We start from the raw sequence: 18,964 nt of genomic DNA, 5'->3' as shown, positions 1-18,964 counted from the left end.
TAGAATTCTTGTGGAGCACTTGCAGTACTATCCAAATTTTAATTCAGGCCTTAAAAGGATGATGTGATTTTGCAGTCCAGATGCATTTTATCATCATAGCTATCACTGATTTACAGGCTGGTATGCAGGAACCACAGGTTTCAGGACGTGTTTGTATCCATATGTGTCACTGGCATCCTGAATTTTTTCATGTGGATTGAAGAAAAGGTCTGTGGGATCTGTCTGCCATTCAGTTGGTTTTATCTGCAGCTGCAGGTACTCAGGGAATATAATTCTGTCCATCCTTACATGCTTCACCCAGCTGTCTCAAAGATTTCCAATGAGAATAAGTTAAGTTTGTCAAACACCACCTGTATCTGTTCTTGGAGTCAAAGAGAAATTGAACCATTACATACATAAAATTTCAGTCTTTGTAGACTAGGACTTGCTTTTTCTGGGAAGAAGCTCAAGACTCAGTGAATTGCTCTTATCAGCTTACCTGGAAAAAGAGTGTCTAGCTTGCTTTCCACCTAAAATGAAAACAAACAAGACAGAAATTATACACCCTTAAGCATTTCAGCTGAAGGTACCTTTAGCTCAATCTCTGTTTTCATTAGGCTGTAAATTGCATTAGCCCTAATGATAATATTTTCCTTTCCTTTTCATACTTTAGTGTGTAATGCAGCATTTATTGACAAACAACCAATATCCAGAGAACACAATTTCTGAGGAAAAATGAATTTTTATTACCAGTTCTCTGATAAATCAACATAAAATAATGCATCCCTTTTCTGCTGTCATAAGTCGTTCTTTCAGAACTTACTAGAAATAGCTCTTTTCACCAATATTTCAACTTCTCTTTAAATAAAACCCTTCCTTTCATTAAGGTTTTACCAGTAGAGCTGGTTTTTCAGCCTCACATTTTATGGTGGGAAGATGAAAAACCTGAATACATTTAAATGTCCACTTAGAATAAACAGGGCCAGGGTTCCCCTTCCATTGCCAGACAGCGTGGTACACTAGGTTCTTCAAGTTTGGGTTTTTTCTCAAAAAAGAGATGGAGAAAGTCGTCAATAGGAACATGTTACAACTCAGTAGTCTACTTTGAGAAGATGACTGTCTGTGCAGACATCCTACAGAGGCAGTAGTGTCCATGTTAGAGAAGGACATTTCTGGAGAAGATTAGAGGCAGCGCAAAGGGATGGGTCTTTGAGCAAGCAACAAGTCCTGCTGAATGATTTTCAGCACTAACCAGCGTGGTGGTGTGCTCTGACGTATCATTTGCTTGTAATCATTGAATGCTATGCCCTGTTTCCTATAGACAACACATTTTCTAATTGTGTTTGTAAACCTAGTTTCAGGCATCTGGTGAGACAACTGCTTTTGTTATTACTTACCAACGTGGCTGCTCCTTTAGTTCCTGTGGTGGAGGTCTGGGATGTGATGCTGAAAGCCCAAGGATCCAAATCTGAGCCCATTGGTGACTTTACAGAGGATAGATAAGAGGATCAGGGAAGGTAAAAAGTGGTTGTGGAGCTTGTGATCACCATTTGCTTATATTCCACAGCTTTTCAGAGTCAGATCTGCAGAGCTCAGACATGCTGGAGGAAGACAGGGTTTGGATGGCTTAGTTTCTCTGTACAAATAGTCTGGAATAAAAATGCTGCTGTGCAAAGGATGGTTTTCAGCTGAAACAGCAGCTCAGTCCTGGATGGATTACAGAATTAGACTAGATGGATGAAAAGATGAGTAGGAAATGCAGAGTGGTGAGCAACCAGCATAAAAACCTTTTCCTTAAAGAGCTGGAAGGATATTTCTCTTAAGTGCTTGGATAACCTCTGATAAGATGAAGAAAGTGTGGGAATTTTACAGGAATGCATATACAGTTTGATGAGATGTTTCCCTTGGTAATCTACAGGCTGAGTCCACCCACTTTGTCACCTTTTCTTCAGTGTCCATGGAAACATCAAGGTAGAGGTAGTAACAAAGCTCTGTGGACCCCAAAAGCCAAATCTTTTTTATTGGTGATGTGCACAGCCTTATCCTCTACAGGACTTTGGAGGATCCACTGTTAACTTCATCTGACCCTTCAAGTGTGAGGTTTCAAGCTGGCATATGATATCTAGCCTGGAAATCGTTGAACCATCCTAATCTAAGGTATCATAGTAAGGCCATTACCTCTTTGTAAAATAAGTTCTGATCCCCCCAAAATGACTTTTAGGGAAAAAGGAGACTGTTGGAGCCGAAGACATCTGATGCAAAGAACTCCTGTGCGAAGGGTTTATCATCAGAAGGTCTAAAGGAAATTAACACAAGTGATCTTGGCTGAATAACAGTAAGTCTGCCAGCATGTGTTTTAATTAGATACTGAGCACATGAAGCATTACTCTGTAAAATTTCATACCCAAAGGTATCAAGTTTGAAACTGCTGTAGATGATTGCTGAAGTATTTAGGAGCGAATTAACATGAATGACTAAAAGTTCCTACAGCTCTCTTGCCCGCAAGAGCTCTCATATAAAATAAGGCAACACATACAGCTTTGATTCACATTCTGGGAGACAGATGTTCATCGTTGAGAAGTATTGCCAAAGGTGGCACTGATAAATTGCTATGAACAAGATGGACGTCAGAAATCAAATGCTCTAATTCCTAAATATGATGCCTCTCAGTAAGGATTTAAATATGTTGAACCAGATCTTCAGTCACTGTAAACTGTGATAATACTGTGGAAATGAAGAATAGCTAAGTATATGGCAAGTAATAAAAGCTTGCAGTGGAATTTCTTCTCTCATGAAAGATAGGATGGAATTAATCTCATCTAACTTTAGCTGTCTACAATGTGGCTGTTCCCTTCTGAACTCACTGCTCTCAGATCCTTTTGTAGTCAAGGGAAGAAACAGAATCAGGAGGAGTCAACAGTCTGGAGACATTGAGTTAAGAGTGTTGTGAAGTAAATCTGAACTTCTCTGACTGTATTCATTAGAAGTCCACTGACTACAAAGGGAGGTTGAAGAGACCAGATGACCCGTAGATACTTTATAAATAATGACTTTTATTCATAGAATCATAAAATCATAGAATCATAGAACCATAGAAAACTTTGGCTTGGAAGGGACCTTCAAAGGTCATCTAACCAAACCCCCTGCAATGAGCAGAGACATCTTCACCCAGATCAGGTTGCTCAGAGCCCTGTCCAGCCTGGCCTTGAATATCACAGGGACAGGGCATCTGGCACTTCTCTGGGCAACCTGGGCCAGTGTTTCACCCCCCTCGGTGTAAAAAAATTATACCTCATGTCTAGCCTTAATCTCCCCTTGTCCTATTGCAATAGGCCCTGCTGAAAAGTCTGTCCCCATTCTTCTTGTCAGCCCCTTTTAAGTATGGGAAGGCCACACTAATGTCTCCCTAGAGCTTTCTCTTCTCCAGCTGAACACCCCAGCTCTCTCAGCCTGTCCTCCCAGCAGAGCTGTTCCAGTCTCAGATCATTCCTGTGGCTCCTCTGGCCCCTCTCCAGCAGGTCCATGTGTGTTCTGTGCTGAGGAACAAGAGCTTGACCAGCACTACAGGGGGGTCTCACTAGAGTGGAGCAGAGGGGCAGAATCCACCTGCTGCCCACGCTCCTTGTGATGCAGACATTGCCAGTTCATGTCCAATCTTTCATCCACTAGCACCCCCAAGTCCTTTTCCACAGGGGTCCTCTTAATCCCTTCATCCCCAGCCTGTATTGACACCTGCGATTGCCCTGACCCAGGTGCAGGACCTGGCACTTGGCCTTGTTGAGCCTCATGATGCTCATGAGCCCACTTCTCCACCTTGTCCAGGTCCCTCTGAATGGCAAGCCCGGTCCTACCTGTGATGGCAGATTTTTGAGCCAAAAAATTTCCTAGGAACCAATGTCTCATTTCCTATGTCCTTTTTTAAAAGCTCATTGTCCTATATTGGAGACATTATGAATGTCTTATGCAGAAACTGAAATGTTAATAGGAACCTCTGCTTAGTATGCAGTCTGTCTGCTCGCATTCATTTATATTTATCAGCATGATTTCTAAACCTATTGTTTTCCAAATGGAGTGTTGCACTGCTGCTGCCTCCAGTAACCAGCAAAACTGAGATGACTGAAGAATGAGAAGTAAAAAGAAAAAAACAAAACAACATTATGTATAAGATCCTTTTTTTTTTTCTTTACTAACATAAGTAATTTATTTTATGACATTTTTTCAAGCAATTTATACGCTAATGTAAATGTTGCAAAAACAAACTCTGCGGTCACAAGGAACCCAGGGGAAGTTTTTTAACTATGTGTCCAACCTGAGAGTGCTAACTCACAGGGGTACCTCATTCTAAATTATTTTGCATGGATACTTAGCTCAGTGAAGTAAGGCTGGTACTTATACACAGATGCGTATGTTTACATACTCAATATGGCTTCAAGTGGCTAACTTTAGACACCCAGAATGGAAAAAAATGCAGCAGAAACAAACTAAAATAGAAGGCAGTTATTTCTGGGAAAAGAGTGATGATTTTCTTCAGGGGTGGCACGGCACTGTTAGCTTTGACATGAAAAGAGAGAAATTATGTTGACAGCTGAATTCTAGGCAAGCAGAGGTAGAAAATCCCCATTTTCTGCATTCTTTCACTCTCTAAGCCTGGTTCTCCCGTGTGTACCTCCAGTATCACTTCACTGAAATCCGCATGGCTACAATGTGTAAAATTGGAGTATTATTGCTGTGACTGACAAACTAATATTTGTAAAACTGCTTCTGATTCATTTACTGGCCAACTACTGAGTCAAAATTTAACAGCTCCTCCAGTAGAGTTGACAGTGCAGGCAACTTTGCGAAGAAATATCATTAATATTTTTTACTTGCTTGTTTGTTTGCTGTCCTGTGAGCTCCCAGGGAGCTTGCAAACAGTTCTTGGGGAAAGAGGAAAACAGAAGTGATTTTCAAATATTTCACTACAAAAGCTAAGTGAGCAGTGCTGTCAGATGATGGTGAGAAATAAAACAAACATTGCACTGGCAAAAAGTTTTTCTAAGGGAATTCCTGACATGCTGAGTGTGGTGCTGTGATAACCCCCACAAGGAAATCCAGAAGTGACTTGGCAGTTCTGAGGCCAGAAATTGCTGACAACTCAGCTACTAAAATAATTGAGACCTCAAAGAATTCGGAGCAGCCTGCTCAGGGGAAGGATCTTCTCAAAATTTCATCTGGTGAAACCATACTTGAGCAAGGAAGCTTACAAAGTCAATGATGAAGCTTGTCAGAAATGACAGACTGAAATGTAGGGAAATCAGTGAAGATGTAATTGAATTACTGCGCTCTGGCTGCATACACTCAATCCACAGCAAACAGAGGCAAAACGCCTTAACTTCTCCATTTCCCTGAGACTTGTGATGGGTTGGGAACATGCAAACTGTGAAAACATGGTTCAGCCGACACGCAGTGCAAGGATTCAGTACAAATAGTAAGACTGTGATGATTTAATGACAGATGTGGTCTGTGATAGGGTTTCTCCCTCCCCTTGTCCCAGGGTGGGATACCTGATCTCAAAACCTTGCTGGGATGTGTTGCCTTTATTTTCCCTTCAGGAGGATCCTGGGCTGAGAGGAGGCTCCTTGCCTGCTCGTTTGAACAGAAAATTTGTCTCCAAAACTGCTTTACCAGGGGACTTCAGGATCTTCTCCAGGCTGCCAGTTGCCCTTCACAGTCTGCAAATTCTGACTGCAAGACACCCAGATCGTCATTCCCTGATGTGTCAGCTTTGCTGTCCCCCAGCCAGCCAGGACAAAAAGCATCTGGCAGCACCTGCAGCCACCAGAACAATTCTCCCAGCCCATATGGGCTTGGTGCTGGCTTAGGTTTGTGGGCTCTAGGGAAGCAATGAGCTGATTGCCTTGGCAATAGGATGTGCAAAACACGAAGCTGCGAATACTGTCACAAGGAAAAGCTCTGTGTTATTCCATGAGAATACTGTGTCCACATGAATTCCACACTAAAGAAAGCTAGAAAATCTATCTTGTGCCTAAGGGGTGATGCTCCCCCTCATTTTCCTCCTCTTCCCCCTGTCTCAAGGTTCATACTGCACTCCAAAGACTTACTAGTCGGAACCATTTCAAACATTGTAACTTTCTTTAAATATCACTGTTTTCTCCTCCATCCTACTTACATTCCTCATTCAAGTGTAATTACAAGTGCTAGCTTGCTGAGGAGGAAGAAACTATGTGCCTTTACTTTGTAAGAGTGAATTCTGTTATCCTGAGCTGTGCTCGTTATCAACTCTGGTCACCATTATTTCAAGAAACCATTACATTCATTATTAATAAGAGCCCTCCAGCTAACTTTCCAACCTCACAGACATTATTCTGGTTTGAAATGTCATCATGTCCCCATGGCATTCACTCACTTTGCAAGAAGCAGGGGGGACTCATCCCATTCCCTTCCCCAGCCTGACCTTTTTCAGATCTGGCACACCCAGATCCATTCACCTGCCTCTTGGAAACAGCTGAAAATGATGCAGTTGAAAGGAGACAGAGAAGTACAACACTTTCAGAGATTTGTAACTGTTCTGAGCTGCCACATCATCTCTGGAATGAGTTTAACTTTATTGGCTTAGGGGATGAATAAAACATGTGATACTTACTTAAAATTGGATCCACTCAGATCCTGCACAAGAGACCTCAAACCTATCTGAGGTCCCGAATGGCGATCCAATCTGTCTACTTTCCCCAAAAGCCTGCGCCATTTGATTGCTGATACTAGGAATAAAACCTGCATTTTGCACTGAGTATGGAGAGAGCCTAAGTAGAGGTTGAGACTAGGATCAGAAACTGAACTCAGGATCTTTGGCTGTTTTGATCCATTGAAGTTCCAGCAAGAAGTGCAAGGATCACTCTGCATCCGACTGTGTATCTGTGATTACCACATACTCATCTATTCCTGATCCCAGAGCTTTTTCAGTCAAGGCTCGACTTCAAGAGGAGGTAGGGAATGTGCTCATTTGAGATACCCATAGAACAGATACAGCAGCTGGAGCTCAGTCCCAAAAAACTGTCCTATTGCTTAAGACCCACGGTGTCCCACTTTGCAGATGAATAGTCCAGTCGTGTCATCCCTGCCATTGCTCTGCTGGTGACACATCCATAGAACAGGGCTCTGGATCCCACTTGAGGGGATATATTTGATATTTTCGGTTGGTTCCCTTTACTCTAGCTGAAAGATATCTCTAAGAAGCCATCCAATATTTCAGAGAGACAAAGTTGGCACATAATTCAGTCTGATTCCACCCTTTGGGTACTTATGTCTTCTGTAACGTTTGTGATTATTATTATAACTGTTTATCAAGTTACTTATTTGTACTGTAGAAACTCCTCAGGGTTCCAGATACAGCAGCAACCTTACTGTGCTAGATGTTACACCAAGAGCTGGCCATGCCTTTCCTGCAGTGAGGATGCTTTCTGTACAGTTTCACACTGAGACCAGTGGGAATACTTGCAAGTTTAGAGTTGAAGATATGTCTATGTCCTTTCAGGAGCTTTGAAAACTATAAATAAATAAATAAATAAATAAACAAATAAACCACCAAGTCAAGCAAGAGGGAGTCATCCTTGTATGGGCATGGTTGCAAGCAATATCTGAAAGTCATTTGGGCAAGAAGTGAATGGTTGCATCCATGCCATGATGCCATATGGAGACTTGTTCCATCCAACTGATCAGAATTATCATGTTCTTCTCCTGCATTCCTGAATCTTTATGTATTTATCTCAAGAGTCTTGGTCTGTTTTGTAAATGAACAAGGCTTACGTTTCATATGCCGTATCCACATGCACAAGTGTGTGCATGTTTCTATCTGTATATGTCTGTCTCCATTGGATCAACTTCACCCATAAAGCCAAACAGTATGATGAATGATCCTACAAGTTTATAAGATGACATGACCAGGATAGGAGTCCCCAGGCACACCATGACTGAAGGAAAAGCTGCAACATGAGCTCAGCCCTTAAGGAACACAAGGGGATCTGAAGAGGAGTGACCTTATAAGCAATCCACTCAACAAAAAGATTTGGTAGGACTTTGCAGTCAGCTATAAGGGGAAAAGCCCTGGAAATGAGACTGTAGGAGTGATTAGTTCAATCCTTAGATAGTCACAATTTGGGCTTGTTTTTTCTGTTTCAATACAGCTTTTAACATTACGAGGCTCTGGTTCTGGACAGTGCAATAAACACAGATAAATCATAACAAAGAGCCATGGAGCGATATGTTGGAAAACCTTCCTGGTTCTGGGGCAGATGACCTATGTCTGTGCACATGGATCTTCAGGATTCCTTTACCAGCTCTCATGAGTTCATGTAATCCTGTTGCATGTGAGTTTCCAGTCCTGGAGGTGAATGTTTAAATGCAATAAAAATTTGTGCTGGATTTATTCCTTCTTTTGCGTTTTCATGAAAGCATTCATATTAATTGGAAGCATGCAACTTTGGGTTATGGTTTTGTTTTCTTTTAATAACAAAAGGAAACAAATGTTGGTGTGCAACTAACAGGGGAGGAAAAACCAGGCAAGCTTTAAATATTTAAATGCATTAAAATCATTGAATAGCCAGAGGAAAAGAGAAAATAATGCTGCATTGTGAAAACCTTTGTTGGTGTGTTAGGAAAATTCTGTGTCGACTAGTGTATATAAGTGCCCATCTTCCTGCTGTGATATTCATGCTGTATTAAGTGGGATTCCTGCATGGGATTAGGGATGTAAGCCTCCTTGTAAGTGTTTTAGAGAGGGTGAGAAGCTGTTGTTTTGTACCTTTCTGAGCAAATTACAAAAAGCAAAATAATTCAGCAAGGTCCCAAAGAAAAACGTCCGGGTGCTCCTGCTTCTAAGTAAGGCTTGCTAAAATTTTGCAGGCCCTGAGGATTTGTTAGAACTCTTTCCTCTGTGCCACCATGACCTTTATGCCAATTGATTTATATTAATTAAAAAAAAAATAAGGTAGGAGAAAGAAAGTGTCTCATGGAGAAGAAGGTACCACCTCCATGAAAGGAGACCATTGGCATTGGCAACAGGTGACCAGGGCAGACTTTGCCCATCAGAGGTGACGGGCAGTGTATGGCACTGCTCCCTGTGAATATCCAGCAGCTGGGCTGGGAAGGAGCAGGTCACATCTGCTCCTGCTCCAGAATTGCGACTGAGGCTCGCGTGTCTCAGGACACAGCTGGGCTTTCCGGGACAGTCCCAGCTGCAGCTGTGGGCAGGTACAGACTATGATTCGCAACACAGCTGGCCGTCCTCTGGGCAGATGGGATGGAGCAGAGGACAAAAGAAATCTTATTAGGCTCATTTGCTGGCACTGGGAAGACCAGAGCTTGGCCTGATGCCCACAGTCTGACAATACCACAAACACATCCATTGTACGGAGAGGCCTGGCTGGATGCAGAAGGCAGAGAGTAATCAGTCTCTCAGGAACTTATGGGCCCCAACAGGGTTGGGTGTCCAAATCTGTAAGACTCCAACTCGCTTAGCACCAAGAGCTGCTCTGTGGCAACAGAGCAAAGAGCCACAAGCCCCTTGAGCAAGTGTGTCACTGCGTGTATGGCAAGAAGATGTGGGGTGACCTTGTTTTGCCTGTGGTTGCATAGAGATCCAGACTGGCAAGTACCCATAGATGAGAAGAGCATGACAAATGTCTCTTGTTTTAGAGACAAAGTGCAAGAAATAACCACATAGGGTGCTTTTGGGTTGCCTGTCTAGGAGGGTGTATGTTCCCAGCTCAGAGGTGCTGTTGGGAAGTCTTACAAGGCTTGGTGCTGGAGAAGAAAGGGTTTCTCATTGAAGCTGGGGAATAGAAAAGGGGACACCCCACCGGCTTAGAGATTTTGGGGAAGGTGTGCTGATTAATTTGGTGACCAACGGGCTGAAACCCTATTGCTCAAGGGTACCCAGTAAGTCTGGACACTTGTTCCGCATTATCTTTGAATCATGGAATCATTTGGGTTGGAAAATACTTTAAGATCATGGAGTCCAACCACTAAACTAGCACTTTCAAGGCCACCTCTAAAGTATGTCTCTAAGAACCTCATCTACACATCTTGTAAACCCCTCCAGGGATGGTGACTCAACCACTAACCTGGGCAGCCTGTTCTAGTGACTGACAACACTTTCTGGGAAGAAATTTTTCCTAATGTCCAATTGAAATCTCCCCTCATGTAACTAAAGGCCATTTCCCCTTGTCCTATCAGTTGTTACTTGGGAGAAGAGACCAACCCCCTCCATGCTCCAAGCTCCTTTCAGGCAGTTCAGAGATCAGAAGGTCTCCCCTCAGCTCCTGTTCTCCAGCTGAACTCCCAGGTCCCTCAGCCGCTCCCATCACACTTGTGCTCCAGCCCCTTCCCCAGCTCCATTCCCTTCTCTGAACTCACTACAGCATCTCAAGGCCTTTCTTGTGGTGAGGAGCCAAAAATTGCACCCAGGATTCGAGGTGCAATGGTAGAGGTTCTCATTGCACCTAGTAATATTGCATGTGGGGCAGGGGCGGCTGTTCCCTTATTCCTGAAGGATTGGCAGGCAGTTCACAATGCACATAGGGTCACGGAGGATTCCACCATCCTTCTCAAGGCTTGTAGGGGATCCACAGTGCATTTTGTACCTGAGCAGTGGTGGAAACCCATTGCTCTTGAAAGTTTATGGGCAGTGGAGTTAACAATGCAGCTGCTGCCTGGTGGAAGTGGGTGTCAGTGAAGTGATTTGTATTGCTCCTGGAGGACTGTGGTGGGAGTCTGCGTTACACCTAACTCTGGAAATAGGTACCCATTGCACCTAGAGCCTGGGCAAGGGGAATCCTCTTGCTCCTGGAAAATCTGAGGCAGTGGAATCCCAAATACATGGAGTGGTGGTGTTATTTCTGGAGGCTTGTGTGGAAGGTGTACCCGTTGCACCCACTGCTTGGGGAAAGGCTGAGGGAGCTGGGTCTCTTTAGCTTAGAGAAGAGGAGACTGAGGGGTGACCTCATTAATGTTTATAAATATGTAAAGGGTGAGTGTCAGGAGGATGGAGCCAGGCTCTTCTCAGTGACAACCAATGATAGGACAAGGGGCAAAGGATACAGACTGGAACACAGGAGATTCCACTTAAATATGAGAAGAAACTTCTCAGTGAGAGTAACAGCACACCGGAACAGGCTGTCCAGGGGGTTGTGGAGTCTCCTTCTCTGCAGACATTCCAACCCGCCTGGACACCTTCCTGTGTAACCTCATCTGGGTGTTCCCACTCTGTTGGAGAGATTGGACTGGGTGATCTTTCGAGGTCCCTTCCAATCCCTGACATTCTGTGATTCTGTGATTGATTCTGTGATTCTGTGAAAAGGATCTATCTGTATTGTACTTAGTGCTTGGAAAGGGGGAACTGTGGGCAGTTAAGCCCCTATTTGCACCCAGTGCCTGGTGGAGGAGGGGATGGAGGGGGAGGGAAATCCCTCTTGCATTGCGTGTAGGGGGAGAAGTTGCCCTTCACTCCTGGAGGCGTCGACAGTCGCGCTCCCCGGTGCGCCCGCAGTCACCTCCATCCCCGAGGCGCCCCGGGCGGAGGGCGGGCTTGGCTCCCCCGCCCGGCTCCCTCCCTCCCTCCCAGGGGTTTGCCCTGGGACAAGCCGGCGGCGCTGGGGCCGGCTCCTCGGCGGCGGGCAGGGGTCAAGGGCAGCAGTGGGGAGGTGTTGGGGGAGATGCCAGCGCCGGGGCAGCGCGGAGGCTCCGGCTGAGCGGGCAGCGCCAGCCCCGGGGAGCACCCCCCCGCCAGCCCGCCGGCCCCATGGCGGGGCGAGCGCCGCAGCGCAGCCTCCCGGCCGCAGCGACCGCCGCGCTCCTGCTCTTGCCCGTAAGTGCCGAGGCCGGGGAAGGGTGGGTGGTGCGGGGTAGGGAGGGAGGGAGGGAGGAGGGGGGGGACGCCCCACGACCGCAGGGAACCCACTCGGGTTCAGGAACCTCACAGATCCCGCCCGCCTCCAGGTGCTGGGGGACCCGTCCTGGGGAGCGTTCCCCGCTCCCTCGCAGATGCGGTTCGTCCCCGGGCTCTGAGGGATCTGTCCGGGGACCGCTAACCTGCTTCCTTACAGGTCCTGCCTGTGGCCGGGCTCTGAGAGATCTGTCCCGGGGTCATTACCTGCACCCTTACAGGTCCCCCCCCCATCTCCAGGCCCTGAAATACCCCATGGCCGCTCACCTCTGGGTCTTCTCAGAACTCATGACGCTTCCCTGTGAAGTTGCCACCTCCCCGTTCCCCATCCTTGCCAGAAACGTCCACCACAGGGACCCCACTGGAGTCACAGCTGCCTGCCCCGGAGAAAAGGGGCTTTCCTGCCACCACCCAGTTCACTGGGACAGTGTGTGGCCACATCTGGTGCCCATTGTCCCCAAACACTCTCCCTGGTCCCTCTTCTCCCAGCATTTGTCTTTTTCACCGCAGGGATCAGCAAAAAGTGGTGGGGAAGGGCAGGGCTCAGCCTCTGCATCCATCCCAGTGTTTACTCCGACTTTCGCTTGAGCAAAATGTACAAGAGACTTTTCCTCCTGGTCCTTCTCCATCACGAACCTCCCCCTGGGTGATGCTGGGATGAGGTGGAGATTAAGATTGTTCTGTGTCCGACTGGATTTAGAACAGCTTTCTCAGCCCATAGTCCTAAGTCAGACTGACTTCTTGCATGTCTTGTTTGTTTCAAGTGATAGTTTTAAGTGTGGTGAGTGATACTTACAAATCAAAAGTCAGAGATTAAGCAGGAGGTTAATTGATTTTTTGCAGAATTTATAAAGGCTGTTCTGGCAGCATTAAAAAAGTGACAGTGATCCTTCTGGACTGTAGTTTAATTGGCCCGTTTTTAACATTTCCTTAAAGAAAGAAAAAAAAAAATCTGTTCTATTTCCTTATGTTTTTGTTTGTTAATTTCTTTGTTTGTTTTTCTACTCTCTAGTTTACAAATAAAGGTAGAGAGAAGCCAGGTCTGGGAAAGCAAAAGGCTCCAAAGGCAAGCAACAACTTAATAATAAAAGCTTTACCGTAGCTTTCTTAGAAGACAGAGAATATTTTCTCAGCTCTACCTGTGTCTTTTTCCCCAGTCAGAGATCAGCGCACATGGGATCACAGTGGCATGGGTCTACAAACTTGCTATTTTCAATCACAAAACAGTTCTTCCTAATCTCTTTCTTCATTTCTCTTCTCTCCCAGACTATGTTTTCACTTACTCGTTTCTTTTGGTCTATAAAATTATTTCCGTTAATGCTCAGAGAGGGGGACTTGCCAGTGAGGTTGTCAAAAGTGCCCAGGTACCGAGAGCTGCCAGAGTAATTACTTTTCAATGAATCAAAAAACGTTGTGCGCTTCCCCTGTAGATGTAACCTATGGGCAGTTTTCCAGTCCCCCTGTAAATTTTTGTAATTGGGCTGCTGCTTTAAAAACAAAAGGCAATACCGATTAAGACTCAAAATGTCAAGTTTCCATAAAATGCATTTAGTCCGAGAGAAATGTGTACTTGGAGGGTAATTGTGAGTGTTCTTATATGCAGAAGCTTGTTTTGATGTAGCTACTTGTGTCTGATACAGACTCACATGTTCGCCTTTGTGATATGTGGAAATAATGTGCTGGAAGACGATCTTCATCCTCATGTATAGAACAGCTCTTGTTGCTGCAGCTGTAGCAAAAGCCGAGTTTTTTCTGTTCTTTGGGGGTGTGTTTTCCTCTGCAAATGTTGCTGGTAAATCTGTATCTCTGCTTTACAGCTGGATGAAACTACGCACCAAGAAGCTTAAGAGCAATATTTTAAAACTCTGGCTCAAATCCAAAGCTCTTAAGTTCCTGTTTGACTTGAAAACACTTGAAAATTGACTCAAAGTCAATGGCTCTATTCACATTTGTGGATTTGAGAAAAGGCAGAGCTGCTTGTGGGAACAGGCCCTCATACGATTAAGGGAGCTTAAGTTTTCACAGCAGCTGAGCAATTGTGTTTTATGGCAACTGCAGGTTTGCAACACTTAGGAAATGAGGCAGCTTTCTAGTACAAAATCAGATCTGCCACGTAAAAATGCTGGTGCAAATGACCTGTCAGATATCACAGGGCTGATCAGCAAAAGGGTGAAGACTTGCACAGCGGGCTCTGAGATTTATGTTCTCTTAAAGGGTTTTAGTACATATGATACACTGGAAAATGCATTGACTTGAGTGTGAAAAACTAACAAACAAACCATAAAACAAGAGCAAATGAATCTTTTGACATTTTGATCTATATCAAAATGTCCTTGCTGAGTTCAAGTAATTTGGAGGGGGGGGGGGGGTATTAATAAAAAACAAAAGCAAAGCTTGCTATAATTCATATAATCTCCTGGATCTCCTAAAACAGCCACAGCAGTTTGAGTTTATCAGCCAGTGGTGACAACTTAAAGAATATTCCTGATGTGAGACTGCCGAAATTCAGTCCCTCCGTGAATTAATGCAGCATAAACATCTCATCATGGGGGGAGTACTTTGGCAGGGTTTAAATCTATATCCATCTTGTAGTAATTACTGGATGTTTGAAGGAGGCAATTGTGTGCAAGGATGAACGTCTGATGTTGGATGGCACTTAGTTTTGCCATGAAATGTTTCAGTGATATTCATAGCTGCCCTCAGCTAGAAAGCAAGCAGCCTTTAGCTTTTGTTCATATAAGGAATCTGCTTACATATTATTGTTCTGTCAAGAGTGGAAGAGAAATAATGATTAAATCTTCTCAATTCCATGGCCATCATGTTGCAAACCAGAGAGCAGTTGTGCCTCTGCCAAAGATGGTGGAGGAAAAGAGTGCGGGGATGTCATTGCAGGGCATTTTCTAGCAGAGCTACATACTTATTTAGTTTCAGTCTCATAGGTTCTATCTCTACTAGTATATTAAGATAATCAGGACAGCTTTTCAGCGTTCAATCCTAATGCCAGAAAGTGGTTTCTGCCCATGCTATTGAGCTCCTTCCGCTTCTAAAATGAGGAGCGTGTGTGCAAACTGACTATTGCGAACAGTCTGTGGTGCAGCTTAACTTGCACATCCTTCGCTGGAACTGTTTGAGATACTGCTAGATTGCTTGGGGCAAAACTGAGGCCAGGAACCACTCTAAAAATTTAGCAGTATAAATGATTAAGTAGTTAAACCAGACCTTTGCACTGTCAGATTTATTAGCTTAGATGGAGTATGCTGTGCTCCCATTGCTTATGGCTCTCAATGAGTGACTGAGGGAGGCATTTTCCTCTCAGACAAACTCTTCATTGCTTTGAATTCAGAGATCAGCTTTTGTTGTGCCAGAGATTACTGTGGGATCTGTGGGATCCTGCTGGTGATATGATGATCAGAGAGATTCACAATGAGAAAACAAGGGAGTGGATGATATCAACTTTTAAAGTTTCTGTTTTCTTTTTATTTTCATTTTGTCCTATATAATATTAAATAAAATATTTAAAAAATATTACTAAACATTTGCAGATTTTCGTATTGTTTTAATAGCTCTTCAGATTTGTTTTTTGGCTGGAAGAGGAAATGGGGATAGTAAGAAAAGGCTGAATTTGATCCTTTTTAGTTTATGTTACTTTCAGGCTTGCAGCACTGCAAACCCAAGGAGGAGGCTTTGGAGAAAGGCTGGTTTACTTTAGATTACAATTTTATCCAGTAAATGACATTTCTGCAGGAATTTACTTTTCCACTCTATGTCTATAAACTGAAACAGATAGATCAAATCTTTTTTATATACACACCCTTCTTTCTTTTAGCCTACACCAATTTTAATCCCAAAAGGAGCCTGTTCTCCCTTAAGTGCAAACATTAATTCTTGGATGTAAAGCTGGAGCTGTCCAGCGATCCACATGGCAACTCCTTGTGTCATTTAGAGACACTGATATGTATCAAAGCATTGCATCAACGTTGTCTTTGCCTCGTTATCTTTCTATTCATAACTAAATGTATTCTCCTGCTTTGCTTTATCTAAAAATTTCTTTATAAAGAATTATTTTATTTTACTGCTAATCTGTTTTTTAATCTTAACAGCTTTTAAAATAACAGTATTTGATATGAGCTGGCGAGTGTTGGGTAAAGAGCTTTATGTGTTTTATTTTTTTTTCTCTGAAGAGCTGGATAATTTTTTTTCTATGGCTCTTTTTATAAGAGAAGGCAAATACAAACTAGTCTTTCACCATTGCAATCAGTCAGCTAACAAATATTGTCCTTCAGATTAACAGCTGTTTCCATTTAATCAGTCATGTCCAAATGTATGAATGAGGATGGTAAAATACTGGAATAGGTTGACCAGAGACGTGGTGGATGAACCATCCCTGGAGACATCCCAGGCCAGGCTGGACGGGGCTCTGAGCAACCTGAGCTGGTGAAGATGTCCCTGCTCATGGCAGGGGTGGCACTGGATGAGCTGTGAAGGTCCCTCCAACCCAAACTATTCTATGATTCTATGAAAATTACACTTCCATTTTCTGGTGCCAGTGTAGGGATAACTTTCCTATAAGGCTCTTTGGCAAATAGCATGTCATGCTTTCGTAAGTCCTGAGCAGTTCTCTGGGCCTGGGTTCATTTCGACTGGCTCTCACAAGCAGAAGTTCTGCCGGTTCTGCATGATCTTGACAAAGGCTGTGCCATTTGGGAAATGCTGTAGCAGGGACAATGACGTTCTGAGAAAGCCAGTTCACAGAGGTGGGTTTTGACATTCTCTCCTGACCTTTGGCTCATAGTCCCTCATTGCTGTGCGAGTGAGCCCACATTGAGAGTCAGGAGCTGGCACCGTGCTGCTCCTGCACGTCTTCTTCCCCAGATTGACAGCTTTATTGTGGCCCTAAATGGGTGGAGAACTTAGAAGGTGTCCTTGTCCAAGAATGATCAATTAAACAGCGTGTGTTTGTAAAGAAACACGGTTTGTTTTCACTAAATGAGAAAGAAAATCCATTTGATATTTCAAAACCTGAAACATACTTCTTCAACAGAGCTGTAGGAAATTGAAACTAATTAAAGCTCTACAAACTTTTGCGTAATCCTGGCTGGATAACTATTCACTCTGGGTTGTGTATGCCGGGAAAGTAAATTGTGAGCAATGCAGATGGAGATTAAAATACATTAGTTGTCCTCACTGCAATGCTAAACTCTTGCCCTGGTAATAGTAGCTGAAGTGCCAGAGAACTGGAAAGGAGCCACCTGCCTCTGAGGGCTATGGGACAATCTCTGTTGCTGTTACCTAGGTTCCTGGGACAAGGGGGGCTTTTTAAGTGCTGTTATCTCTGCGCTGACTTAATTTTGGGAGTGCTGTCCTCTAGCAGGGGTGGCTTTTACAGTGGAAAGGAAGTTCTGGGAAGAAGGAGGAAAGAAGGCGAACGCGAATTGAAGGAAGTGTGCTGATGAGTCCGATCAGGTTGCCCGCAGGGCTGCCAGCCAGGCTCTGCTAGCAGCCGTCTCAATGCATGGACTAAAGTATCAATTCCCTTTGAGTGGCAGTAGCAGACTCCACAGCCCAGACACAGCTTGGGTTTCAGGAGGTTCATGCCAGCAGAAGCAGAGGTGGTCCATGAGCCAGCACCCACGGTTGTGCTTTGTTGTACAGCCATCACAGGAGTAACTCTTCTGCACTTGGGTCACAACAACCCCATGAAAGCTACAGGCTTGGGAAGAGCACCTGGAAAGCTGCCTGCAGGAAAAGGACCTGAGGGTGTTGATCAACAGTGGCTGAACATGAGCTGGTGTGTGCCCAGGTGGCCAAAAAGACCACCAGCGTCCTGGCTTGTATCAGGAAAAGTGTGGCCAGCAGGACCAGGGCAGTGACCGTCCCCTGTACTGGGCACTGGGGAGGTCAAACCTCGAATTCTGGGGGCAGTTTTGGGCCCCTTATGCCAAGAAAGGCCTTGAGGTGCTGGAGCGAGTTGAGAGAAGGGAACGGAGCTGGGGAAGGGTCTGGAGCACAAGTGTGATGGGAGCGGCTGAGGGACCTGGGGGGTTCAGCTGGAGAACAGGAGCTGAGGGGAGACCTTCTGATCTCTGAACTGCCTGAAAGGAGCTTGGAGCATGGAGGGGGTTGGTCTCTTCTCCCAAGTAGCAAGTGATAGGACAAGAGAAAATGGCCTCAAGTTGTGCCAGAAGAGGTTTAGATTGGATATTAGGAAAAATTTCTTCCTGGAAAGGGTTGTCGGGCATTGGAACAGGCTGCCCAGGGCAGTGGTGGAGTCACCATCACTGGAGGGGTTTAGTATTTGACATATTTTAATTATGATTAGGCGAACAGAGTTGAAAATATTAGAAACCTGAGTGAAGAAAACAGTGTTCAAGATACACCCTCTAAACTGTTAATTACAGCATTGCCAATAAAAAGGATTTGGAAGTAACTATTATCTATTATTCTTTTTACTACAGGAACTGTATGTCCTAGAATCAAGGAATGAAAAAATAATTTATGCTGGAAAGAAGTGCTAGAGGTCTCTTGTCCAACATCCTTCTCAAAGCAGAGCTAATTCCAAAACCAGATCACGTTGCTCAGGGCATCATCCAGTTTACTTGTGAAAATCTACAAATACGGGGATTTCACAGTGTCTCTGAACCTCTTTTCACAACATCTCTGAATTTCTCTTCTGATGTTCAGCCATTACTATGGTGCATTATTTTTTCTTCATCCCTGTGAGATTTCCTCTTGCTGCAACTTGTGAATAATATGTCTTTTGTCTTTTGTCTGTAAACTTCTGAGAAGAGTCTGACTCCTCTGTAATTCCCCTTCAGGTGGTGAAAGACTGTTGTTAGACCTTCTCTTATTCCAGTCTTGGAGTTAAATTTCACTGTGCTATGTGATTTTCAAATACTAAAGGTGGACTCCAGCCCAAGATCTAGCAGCTTAAGGAAGAAGCAATAGAAGGAAAGAGAAGAATGAACCAGTGAGGTGACACTGGTCATCAGCTGTGACCTTTCATGAGTCTTGGGTCAAAGAATCATTTTATGGGGGATAGAGAGGCAC

At 44.3% G+C, this 18,964-nt stretch overlaps 1 protein-coding gene across 2 annotated transcripts in view; it reads left to right on the top strand.

The window, feature by feature from the left end:
* Positions 1-11,616: 11,616 nt before the first annotated feature.
* The window catches only part of CRHR2 (corticotropin releasing hormone receptor 2), a 148,013-nt gene continuing 140,665 nt past the window's right edge, over positions 11,617-18,964 (top strand). For both annotated transcript variants that reach the window (XM_082044646.1, XM_082044649.1), the window contains exon 1: positions 11,617-11,839. In XM_082044646.1, coding sequence (XP_081900772.1) covers positions 11,774-11,839 — 66 coding nt within the window. In that variant the 5' untranslated portion in view covers positions 11,617-11,773. The remainder of the gene's footprint in view (positions 11,840-18,964) is intronic.

Source organism: Streptopelia decaocto (assembly GCF_964273445.1).
Source record: "Streptopelia decaocto genome assembly, chromosome: 2".
NCBI lineage: Eukaryota > Metazoa > Chordata > Aves > Columbiformes > Columbidae > Streptopelia > Streptopelia decaocto.
Note: the sequence above shows the minus strand (reverse complement) of the source record. Positions and strands in the feature narration are given on the sequence as shown.